The sequence below is a fragment of the Lagenorhynchus albirostris genome, chromosome 16, assembly GCF_949774975.1.
Source record: "Lagenorhynchus albirostris chromosome 16, mLagAlb1.1, whole genome shotgun sequence".
Classification (NCBI taxonomy): domain Eukaryota; kingdom Metazoa; phylum Chordata; class Mammalia; order Artiodactyla; family Delphinidae; genus Lagenorhynchus; species Lagenorhynchus albirostris.
In genome coordinates, this window is record NC_083110.1 from 29,252,827 (window position 1) to 29,264,842 (window position 12,016).

General features: G+C 53.2%; 1 protein-coding gene across 8 annotated transcripts in view; it reads right to left on the reverse strand.

Moving 5' to 3' along the window:
* DLG5 (discs large MAGUK scaffold protein 5) overlaps window positions 1–12,016 on the reverse strand; it is a 120,034-nt gene that overhangs the window by 22,316 nt on the left and 85,702 nt on the right. For 7 of the 8 annotated variants that reach the window (XR_009536210.1, XR_009536211.1, XM_060126984.1 and 4 more), the window contains 9 exons: window positions 11,116–11,241; window positions 8,602–8,734; window positions 8,005–8,132; window positions 6,836–7,011; window positions 6,395–6,498; window positions 4,646–4,738; window positions 2,258–3,277; window positions 1,313–1,436; window positions 844–1,069 (listed from right to left, as the gene is read on the reverse strand). Coding sequence is in view for 6 of the 8 variants with exons in the window: in XM_060126984.1 (XP_059982967.1) it covers window positions 844–1,069; window positions 1,313–1,436; window positions 2,258–3,277; window positions 4,646–4,738; window positions 6,395–6,498; window positions 6,836–7,011; window positions 8,005–8,132; window positions 8,602–8,734; window positions 11,116–11,241 (2,130 nt within the window). In the remaining 2 variants the exon portion in view is untranslated. The remainder of the gene's footprint in view (window positions 1–843; window positions 1,070–1,312; window positions 1,437–2,257; window positions 3,278–4,645; window positions 4,739–6,394; window positions 6,499–6,835; window positions 7,012–8,004; window positions 8,133–8,601; window positions 8,735–11,115; window positions 11,242–12,016) is intronic. The other variant, XM_060126983.1, reaches the window with a different exon arrangement.

Below are 12,016 nucleotides of genomic sequence, written 5' to 3' on the forward strand. Positions count from 1 at the left end.
GGTTTGTGCCCTATGACGTGGGCCTTCCTCCTGACTCACCGTCTCTTTGCCAAGCTCCCCTACTCTGTCCCTGGAGCCCACTGCACCATTCTCAGATGCCCGGGCTGCAGCACCTACAGCCCTCCTTCCTGGAGGCTCCTCCCCAAGTCGTGTACAACTGGCCTCTTCTCAGCCTTCTAGTCACGGCAGCATCCCCCTGCACGGGGCCCTCTCCACCGCCCAATATAACTTGCCACCCTCTTCCAAGTCACAGCCTAGCTTGTCAACACTTTAGGGTCTTTAGGGCCATTCAGCACCATCTGGTATCACTCTGTTCTCTTTTTTGGTCGTTCCCCACTCCCCACCTCGGCCCCGGCCACTTGAACACAAATGCCACAGGAGATGAAGTTTGTCTACTTAATTTTTCACTGTAGCCCTCTAGAACTATAGCAGTCCACGGCATGTAGTCTGTGCTCTATTAAAACCTGTCAAGTAATCGAATGAATGAGTGACCTTGAGCCAATCCATTCATTTTCTTAAGGCTCAGTTCCTTATCTATCAACCAGAGACAGTAATAGTAGGGTGGCTCTGGTGACCAAGTGAGATGATGCTTATAAAGGTCTGAGGACAGTACCTGGCATGTGAGCGCTCAGCTATCAGCTGCCTTCTCTACCATCGCCCTACAAATACCTTTTCAAGCTCCACGCTGGTAAATAAAGAGAGCGACCTTAAAGTTTCCTTTCCCTGGGGCCCCAGAGCTGCTCTGCCCGACCTCTTCCCAGCAAGGCAAGGGAACCCCTCTATACAAGCCCCAGGTGGGCTTGGATGGCTGGGGTACAGGGAAGCACAGGTGGCTTCACATACCTAGGATGCAAACCCTGGGGGCCAGCCTCTCTGGGGACAGGCGGAGAGCTGCAAGGGCCGACCCTGTGGCTGCGCACGGTGTAGATGGGGTTCCTCAGGACGGAGCTCACAGTGGTGCTCGGGGTCATACTGCGGGGAACAGTGCCTGCAAATGGGCAGGGTGAGACAGTGGCCCCAAAGCATCCAGCCAGCCCCAGATCTATGCAAACTTCTGGCCCTGCTCCACCTGTAAGGCAGGAGAACCCTCTTCAGTGCTTCCCATTTCCCAGGCTGCTATGGGGAGAAAGCACTCTGAAAAGCTAAAAAATGTCACTGATAGAAGACTGAACACTCCAGACAGGTCAGCAGTGGCTAGATCTTTGAGGACACACAACAGCTCCCTGAAATGACAGTCTCCACTCTCCCTGGGACTGGGCGGCCCTGGGAGCCCACATTGACCCTCCTCCCCGGCCCTGCCCTGCCAGCTCACCCACAGACGCCCTGCTGGGGTAGAAGGGGGGGTTGCTGTGCCGGCTGGAATGCCCTGGCGAGTAAGGGGACCACTCCTGGAGATCTGGGGAGAGCTCTCCACTGGCCGGGACGCTCTTCTGCTCCTGCAGAACCAAAGGCAAGAGGCAGTGGCTGGAAACAGGGAAACACACAGGCATTTGCAAGCGATTACTATCCCTTATGACCTAGCTTCTCCCACTCAGACACATGACGTGACATTTGGGAGAGATCGTTAACTCGTTTATTCATTCACGTTGCCTTACACATCTGGAAGAGAAGAACTTCCTTCAAAAATACTTTGGAAGAAAACCACACAGAAAGAATCTGTTCTTTCGAATAAACAGCTTTTGTGTGTAGAGAGGGTGGAACACATGGGTGCATCGGGCACACGTATGCAGCAACTCCACACAACCTGCCCAGCCGTGTGAAGCTCCGTGTCTGCTGAAAGTAGCAGGGATTTGTTCTCCGGCTCACAGCAATCTCTCCCTTCTGGAAATGACCACAGCACCCACAAAAACAAGCCGGCCTGTCCTGCCGCCGGCTAACAGATTCACACGTGCTATCTTGACTCCCTAAACCCTTTGAGGTGGGTCCTTGCCACTTGGGTTTATTGCAATACAAGTTCAAAAGCTTCTTGCTCAATAAGCAAATCAAACCCCACACCCAAGAAAGCGCTGCCCTCTTGGTGACGTATTACCGCTATCACGCACACCCCAGGCTGCTTTCTAATCTCCTAAAGGGAGACTGCTTCCTGCGGGCACTCACCTGCCATCCCCTCCCCTTCTCCCGGGCAGGTGCTGAGAGCAGAGGCAAAGGAGCCAGGGCTAAGCCTGAGCTGGGGGATGCCAGTGCGGGCGGGCGCAGGTCCCTGTGTGGCCCGCCCCACCTCCACCTCCCCCTGACCCACTCCAGGGCTGAGCTCTACCTCCAGGAACTGAGCAGAGATCACTACTGGAGCGAGCTTGGGCCGAAAGCTGGGAGCAGACTTTGGCCGGCGGCGCTTCTGCCCCAGCTCGTCCATCTTCTGGGAGGTGAGGTCCTCGTCACAGGACTTCTTGGCCGGCAGGTAGGAGGAGTCCCCGTCCCCTTCGGGGTAGTAGCTGGAAGCAATGCGGACCCTGGCCTTGCGAGGGGGCGAGGCGTGCATGGGCTCCCCGGGGTCCATGTCGGGGGGCAGGGCGCTCGGGGGGCTGGTGGATGGGGAGCTGCCCACTAGAGTGGCCTCTGACTCAGAACTGGTTTCCAGTTTGTGCTGGAACTTAATGGAGTCACCCCTCCTGGGAGGTTTTGGGGGCGTCAGAGGTCCCACCCTCTTGGAGGGCAGGGGGGAGTAAGCAGGCCCAGGGCCTGGGAGCAGGTAGTCTATTTTGGGGGGCGTCTGGGGGCGTTTGAAAGTGTTTGGGTCAAAGATAGACTTTCTTTGCTTTGGCTTCTTGTAAACGGAGAGCTTCTCGGGTCCTGCCGTGGAGCTGAGCACAGCCTTGGGCCAGGTCCCGCCGCTGTTGGCATTCTCGGGCTCTGCCTTGTCCAGGCAGGCCTCTGCCTCCCCACAGGGGCCCACCTCAGTCTCGAAGGGCAGCAGAGGCCGCCGGCTACGCACGTCCACCGGCCCAGAGCCACGCTCCCCCGAGGCGTCCGAGCGAAAGGGGCTCAGGCTACGCTCGGAGGCACTGGGACAGGCCTGGGGGGAGACGGGGAAGGTTCCCCCGGGGAACGGCTTGTGCAGGAAGGAGCTGCTGCCTCCTGGGGGGCCAGACTCCTTCCTGTCCTCCAGCCTGTCGGCGTAGAAGATGTCCGTCTGCGTGGAGTTGTTGTGCTGCATCAAATTCCGTTTATTCTGAGCCTGGACCTCCGGACCATGGGCTCGGAAGCTCAGCATCTTATCAGAGTCCTTGATGTTTTCAAAGATGTTCTGGCCGCTCCACGACGCGCTCTGAGGGAACACCTAAGTAGGGGTTGCAGAGGAGTGAGGAAGAGAGCCGGTGAGACCGCACGACCTGGAGCTGCCACCGAAAAACATCCCTGGAGGTAGAGCGATGGTCAGGAATGGGCCACACACACCCCAAAGCTGGACAGGTGGACAGACGTGCAGGCACGTACACCTCGCCAACAGGTGACGCTTGCTCACAGCCAGGCCACTGGGAACCCACAGGAAAGACACAAAGTTCCCTTGACTTTGAGCATTTTCTGAAATCACCTGCACTGTGTCCTGCCTATTTTTTAAAATTATTAAATGTAAATATAAAAAATTCACTATTAAAGGCATCTTACAGTACACCTAGACAATGGAATATTATTCAGTGATAAAAAGAAACAACCTATCAAGCCATGAAAAGACATGCAGGAACCTTAAATGCACAGTACTAAGTGAAAGACGCCAATCTGAAAAGGCTGCATACTATGTGAGTCCAGCTATATGACGTTCTGGAAAAGGCAACACTACAGAGATAGTCAAAAGATCAGCGTTTGCCGGGGGTTGAGGGGGAGGAAGGGATGAACAGGTGAAGCCCAGAGGATCTTCAGGGCACTGAAATCACTCTGCAGGATACTGTAACGGCGGATACGTGTCATTATACATTTGTCTAAACCCGTAGAATGTACAACCCCAAGAGTGGATCCTCACGTTAACTACAGACTTTAGTTAATACTAATGTATTAACATTGGCTCATCGATATTACAGAGCAGAAGATATGAGAACTCTCTGTACTAACTCAACTTTTCTGTAAACCTAAATCGGTTCCCCAAAAAGGCTATTAATTTTAAAATAATTTTTAAAAATATCTCTTAATGAAGTAGATGAGTCTTTTTCCAACCTTCTTAGAAAAGCTGATAAGAAGTACAATAAACACCCTTAAACCCATTTGGATTCAACAATATTTTGCCCAACTGTCTGTATCTATTTATCCTGCAGATCATTCGAAAATAAGTGACAAATATTATGACATTTCACCCGAACAGCTTTAGCACGCACTTCTCCCAAATAAGGCCATTCTCCTGTGTGACCCCAATACCATCATTATACCCAGGAAAAGTAACAATTCCCTAAGATCATCTCATTATCCAGTCCAGATCCAAATGTACCCCCCACCTCCAAAATGTCCTTCATAGCTAGGTTTTTTTGTTTCTGGGTTTTTGGTTTTGGTTTTGAAACCAGGATCCAGTCAGGGTTCACGCATACCTTGCACTTACAAATCAAGACCTTTTTTCCAAGGATCCCAGTGATGTGGAGAAGTGGCTTGCGTACAAGGAGCTGGGGTTCTGCCTGCCCCAAAGAGGGCGAGAGCAGAGCCAGTGCAGGGTGGGGGCCCTTACCTTCAGGAGGGAGAGGGTCAGGGAGTCCTGGCAGCTCCGCAGCAGAGATTCACACTCATTCAGAGACTTGTTGTCCAGTGCAATGCCATTGATCTAAGGCCAACAGAGAGCCCGTCAGGCCCACCACCAGGATAAGGGTTCTGCCTAGCTGCTGACCCACGTTGGACAGTGGGCCTTGTTCTGTAAGGTGCCCCCGTCTGGAGCTGGCAAAGGAGAGAAAGCCCCTCCCCAGTTAAGGCCCTCAAAGTCCAATTATGGGGCTTCTGAGGCAAATGAAACACACAGCCTTGAAAGCACTCTGGGGAAGTGACTTTGACTGACTGGGACCAGAACACCACGGGTCCCAGAGGGACATCCCGGACCCGCCGCTTCCTGCTGCGTGATGCTGGACCACGGCTCAGAACTCCTTCAAGAACAAAAAGGAAAACAGACACGGACGCCCCCTCAGGGGCGCGAGGAGACTGCAAACAAGATCATGATGTGGGAGGCTGGACCCACGTGACATGAAGGATCATCGCAGAGACTCCTACAGCCCCTCACGCCTGAGTCTCTGTCCGCACCCCTCTCAGACACGTTCCAGTGCTTTTTAAAAGTGCACGTGCAATAGGTGAACGGTGAGACTGGGGTGCACCCATACCATGGAGTCCTACCCGGCTTCGGGAAGGACCACAGCATCAGCACATCCAACCACGTGATGGAGCTCACAGCACGAAGCCAGGTGGAAAAGGCCATCTCAAACGGGCAAGTACTGCAGACTCTACTTACACAATATCCTCCAAATGACAGAATTATAGAGCTGGGGAACAGATTAGTTGCCAGGGCTTATGACGGCGGGGAGGGGGCATGCTTAGGACTGCGGGGGTCAACAGACAGGGGTGACACGAGGGAGATCTTTGTGGTGGTGGACAGCCCTGTTTTTTATCCTAAAATGTGATAACAGATTTCATAGTTACGTAAGATGTAACCATTAGATGTTAACTGGATGATGGGTACGTAGGACCTTTCTGTACTATCTTTGCCACTTCACTTTTTAATATTGTTTAACATTATAACTGAATTATAATTATTTCTATAATTATTTCAAAATTGAAAGTTAAAAATATATATATATATTCAGAGTGATTATCTTGGGGTGGTAGATTAATTTGGTTGGTTTTGTTTTTCTTTATAACTTCCCCACATCTTAAGAGTTTTTCGTATTGGCCATATTGCTTTCAAACTCTAGCTCGCCCCCAAATCTGAAAAACACTGGCAAAGATGTGAAGTAATGAGCTCCCCCAAACACAGCAGGTGGGACTTCTCTGAAGCACAAGGAGGGACATCACATCACGTGTTGAATGCTTATGCCCTCTGATCCAGCAATTCCCCCACCCGGGACTCTATCCCGTGGCGGGACACAGCAGTGGCCATGAAGCACTATTACAATGGCAAAAAATGTCCTGACTGTCCATCAGGAGACCGGCCCAAAGGCCACTAAGGAACATGCAGTTACTGAAATGACTCAGACAGATCTAAAGATGTGAATCTGGAAGAATCTCAAGGCACGCTGTTAAAAACAGAAAGCAAGGTTAGCAGCAGCACAGTATACTATGATCACATCTAAGTTTAAAAAAGAAAAAAAAAGTGGGAGATATAAGTTTTGAACGTTTGGGGGAGAAAACACAATGAACTGTTAAAAGTAGTTGCCCTTAGGATGGGAACTGGGAGATGGGGAGTCTAGAACCAGAGGAAGGGTTCCCTGAGACTTACAGCCACAATCCTGTCTCCCACGGCGAGGGACCCCTCTTTGGCAGCCGGGCTTCCGGGCACCACGGCGGCAGCATACACTCCATTCTCCAGGCTGATGCCGCTGTCTGCAAACCAGAGGTCCCCGGTTAACCCCTGCCCGGGTTGCATGGCCCTCTGGTTGTCTCATCTTGTCTTTACGAGATAAACTTTTAAAAAGGATGTTGGCAGACTGCAACCTGTCCATCCCAGCACCCCGCCCAGGTCACACCACCCAGGGACCGGGTCAGGTCTGGTCTGGCGAATCAAACAATCAGAGACAAGCAAGACCCAGGACCCAGACGGCCCCGGAGCGTGAAGCACATGGGCTGCACTGAAACCACATCAACGCCTAGTTCTGCCCGAAAACACATGCGATCTCTCTGTACGAGAAAAGGGTGCCCTGCCCACCTCCCCAGCCCCTACCTTTATGCCCACTCAGGTTGATGTGCAGCGGTGTGACCACCTTCCCGCCCAGGGACTTCCTCCGACGCACGACCATGTTGATGGCCCCCTCCCCGTTGAGGAGCGCCTTCATGGCCTGCTTCTTGTCCTTATTGATGAGGTCCACGTCGTTGATTCTCAACAGCCAGTCATTGACCCTGAGGAGGGGGACAGCCAGGTCACTGCCAGCGGAGGCCTTGGGACCAGGGGGCCGGCCCCTGTTGCTCCCATTCGGGGAGCAGAACACCAGAAAGCAGGTACCCCACAAACACATTCAGAAAGGTTTCCTCGGGGCTTCCCTGGTACACGGTGGTTACGAATCCGCCTGCCAATGCAGGGGACACGGGTTCGAGCCCTGGTCCGGGAAGATCCCACATGCCGCGGAGCAACTAAGCCCGTGCGCCACAACTACTGAGCCCACGTGCCACAACTGCTGAAGCCCGCGCGCCTAGAGCCCGTGCTCCGCAACGAAGAGTAGCCCCCGCTCACGGCAACTAGAGAAAGCCCGCGCGCAGCAACGAAGACCCAGCACAGCCAAAAATAAAAACAAACAAATAAATTTATTTTTAAAAAAAAAGAAAGAAAGAAAGAAAAGAGAAAGGTTTCCTCTTCTAGGAAGGTGGAGTGGTTAAGCTGGCAAGGGTTGGAGCCTGGTTTCAAACCCTAGCTCTACCACTTACTAGCGGCATGACGTAGTCCCTCTGGGCCTCAGTGCCCTCATTTGTAAAATGGGGGCAACAGAAGCACCTACCTCATGGGATTGTAAAGATTAATGAATTATATGAAGTACTTAAACTTAGCAAATACCAAGCACTATGTAGGTGCTAATTATTATCATCACTATTTCATGGGATGAGCAGGCAATGCACATTCCAGACTCTCACACACTTCACCTGAGCCCCTTACTACACAGAGAAGCAAAAGGCAGCACCTGGTGATGGGAGAGAGATCAGATTCAGAGGCGATTCGGAGTCCAAGCAGCCTTTAAGAACAATGTTAGCAGTTAAGCCTGAAAGCCTCAACAGCCTCTGTGAGGCCCCCAGGTCCTGGGATGCGTTCATTTAAACGCCACCTGGCTCTCCAGGCCCTCTGCATTAGGTCAGAGGGAAACTGCCACCTTCCCTCCAAAGCCTGGAGCCCACTACACTCACCGTAAGCGGCCATCAGCGATGCTTCCTTTGTCCACTTTAGTGACAAATATGCCACAGTCCCCCGGCAAACAAGGCTCATTCACACCCTCTGCCATATCGAAACCAAGTGCCTTCAAGTCAATATCCTCCTGGCAAAAGAAGAGTGGCAACAGTTCACTTTACAGCAATGATGAGAAACATTTGGCTCTTACACCCGCCCCCAAGACACTCACTCCGAGGCGGGTGCTGTCCCTTCACCCCGACGGGACACGTGGTCCCCAAGATAAAACCTCTGAGCGGCTGTGATCCCCTTTCCACCACTGGAAACACACTCTCTCTCTCTCTCTCTCTCTCTCTCAGCCCCCTGGCGCTCTGCTCTTGCCTCTGCTTTCCATGCACTGCAAGCATCCGCCGGGTAACACAGGAGACCAAGCTGCTACTGCATGGGGCTTGGACAAGTGCAGGGAAAGGATGCATCCACACCCTGGGAGAAAAAGCTGACCTCCCAACTAGCAGCTATGAAGTTGGGGGCCCTGCAAGAGGGCCATCCTTTCCCTCCCCCATCCAAAGCCGTCACGTTGAGGAGAGCTGGGAAGAGAAGACACAAGGGCGGTTTACCGTCTCCCTTTCAAACTCCACGACTTCTGTTTCCCACTCCATGGAGTCTGTGTCAATGGCCGAGTCGTGGGAGCTATGGGCCATCAGCTGCCGGAACCGGGCCTCCTTTTCCAACTGGGATTCCATCTGCTCCCTGTGAACAAAGAGAGAGCCATGGCAACGGCCCTCTGGGAGGCAAAGCATCCCACCAAAGTCCACTCGGAAATGAGGTGGACCATTCCCCTCCCCCCTCATACTTCACACCAGCTGCCTCACAAACCCAAGGCTTCTTGGGTACCAGTGAGTTTTCATAGTTTTTTTGTTTTTGTTTTTTTTAAGTCTCAGAAAATTGCCCCTAATTTATCTAGGGGTTTAATGCAATTCTTACAGAAATGCCAGCAAGACTTTCTGTAGACAGGGATAAGACTATTCTAAAATATACACAGAAAGGCAAAGGAATTAGAACAGCGAAACCCATTTTGAAAATGAAGACTAAAATGGGAGGAATCACTCTACTTGATTTCAAGACTTATTATACGGCTACAGAAATCAGGACCATGTGGAACTGCCAGGAAGACAGACACATGGATCAACGGAACAGAGCAGAGGACCCAGAAATAGCCCCACAAAGTACAAAAGGTGCAGAAGTGGTTCAGTAGAGGAAGGATGGTCTTCAACGAATGATGCTGGAGCAAGAGGACATCCTGGCAACAGACTCTCAACCTAAACCCCATACCTTATATAAAAATTAACACAAGACCTATCACAGATTTAAATATAAAACTAAAAAACTTCTAGAAGACAAGTATAGGAGAAAAATCTTTGAGATCTAGGACTGGATTAAGGGTTCTTAGACATAACACAATCCATTAAAAGTAAAAAAATAAAAATCAGCAAATCGGATTCGATCAAAATAAAAAGCTTTAGTTCTCAGAAAGACCCAGTGAGGAGGACGAAAAAAGACTCAGAAACCTGTTAACATGCCCCAGTAACATCCTTCTTCCTAGAACCTGGGCCCAGATGACCTCTCCAATTCCTCAGCACTGCCCAGTGGGTTCCTGCCACACCCCTCACTACTGTTGTTTCCTGCTCGACTGGACGCGCTCCCATGTCCACACCTTTGCCTGAACGTGCTCAAGAATGTGTGGCCAGCTCTAGGAGGCCACGCAGCCCACGGGTAGTCCTTCTCCAAGCTTTCTTCCCCGACAGAGAAGCAGCTCTGCACTTCATGCTCACCGCACGCGGCTCACCTCTCACCCACTAGGCACATACATCTGTTGCTTCTGCAGACGGGGGGCTTCCCGGGCAGCGGCAAGGACTCCCTCCCCTGCATCCCACTGGTTAGAGAACTTAGCTCAGAGAAGGTGCAAATACAAACATGCTGAATGAACAAACAAACGGAACTTGACATTTCTTAGAAGTTCCAGGCAACTCCAGCTCAATTAACGTGCAAAACCTCCCGTGCTCAAGCCCCCGAGGCGCCAGGCTTTGCCTTAATTTGATTCCACCACCTGCCAGACCCTAACTGGGTGCCTGGAGAGAAGCTGTCCCTCTGCCGCTTAACCCCCGGGATTTTCTTAGAGTGCTCAAGCCCCAGGGCTTCTGGGTTTTCACGGAATCAATGAAGCTCTTTGCCTTACGTTAGGAGGTTCTGTTGAACGGGGAAGAAGGGGAAGCTGTCACCCACTTCGGGAAGGCGTCCCCCGAGTGTGCGAGGCTTGCACGCTCACCAGCTTCCAACCACCCTATCGGTTCAGGAAGCCTCAGGAGCAAGCGGACGGCCGCTGCTTCTCAACTACCCGGTCTGGCTCTGGACTGCACTGCCAATTGGCATCTGCCGATTTCTCTTCTTCAGCTTGGATCCCTGTATTTTCAGTACACTGCTAGGGGCCACCAAGTCTGAAGTAACACCCCTGGGAGCAGCGCTGTAACTGAGGGGACGCTGTCTGACACCCCAAACAGCACAGACTGCTGAGCGGTAGTCACAACCGCCTTCAAAAATGCTGCATCAGAACCTGTCATCATTCTGTTCGACTGCGTGCTGGTCTCTCGGATGGCCCTGCCTTTGGTCTGTCTCCGTGTATTATGAGCCCCACAGGGCAGGGACCCGGCGGCTTGTGCCTCCCCCGGGGCCTGGCCCCCACGCAGCAGGCACCTGGCAAATCCTTGTGGAGTTGCCGAATGAATGAGGGAGGGAGGGAGGGAGGGAGGGAGGGAATGGACGACACATGCCTACCTGTCCCCCAGTGGGCCGCCCGGGGCAGGGACCTTCCTTCCGATGAGCCTTGGCACGCAGTGCCTGCCCACCCCGACTCGCTCACCAAAGGGCCGCTGCCACACTCTGTGCTGATCTAAGGATTTCTAATTAACTCTCAACAGAGAGGCCACACTCGGACACATTTTACGGACTGACCGAGTAAGGCAGAGTGAAGGGACAGACTGCAGGCCCCGCTCATGGGGCTGCCCTGACCTGACGGAAGCGGACACCATGCTCCCGGGCGCCAGCTCTCCCAGCAGGCGCCCACCCCAGCGTACTTGAGCTCCTTCAGCTCCCGGCTGACGTCGTTCTTCTGTTTGCGAGTGTCATCCAGGCTGCGCAGGGCCTCAGCCAGTTCGCTCACCGCCCGGTCCCGCTCCCGCCTCAGGTTGTCACAGAGCGTCCTGGCAGAGGGGGCAGAGGGCTAGGTCACTGTGAGGGGCAGGGGACAGAGGACTCACGGCTTGCAGTGAGGCCTGCAGCCCATGCTCCCGAACACCCCAGGTGCTTGCCTCACTCCCAGATGCACAGATGGAGCGCTTGAGAGTTTGGAGGCAAGGCCACCCAGGCCAATCCCACACAGGGACAGAGAGGACACTGGGGACCTGGCAGAGGAGACACCCCCACGGTTACCAGGCAACGAGCATCCGCTTCTGAACGTACAGTGTTCATCCCACAGGTTCAGCCTCAGTGTGTCTGGGGGCAACGACCACGCTCCCACCCGCACAGCCCACCTGGCAAGCCCCTGTGCCCCAGCACCGACCAGACACTGCACCACTACCCACGTGCAGGCTTTTCTAGAGATGCCCTCCACCCCACAACTAGACTGAGCCCCCACTTGGACAGAAATCATGGCCTAGGCATCTCTGCAGCCCGGAGCCCTGTGCAGGTGGGGTGCAGGCTTAACAGCTCTCTACTAACAGACGTGTGGCCTCTGGGCTCCCAGGATCAGCTCAGTCATTCAGAGAGGTGGTGGGGACAGGTGACCAGGTAGCAGGAGAGTCTGTGCTGTGCTCTGTGCCACCGGCAGAACGGCATCCTGCCACTCGATGGACCCTGAGGGCTGGTCCCCACTTCTCCATGGCCCCAAACCTCCTCCAATCCGGAACCTTCATCTCCTGACCAGCCCAGGTGGACATCAGTCTCTCCAAACAACCACAAGGGATCTTGCAGAAACTC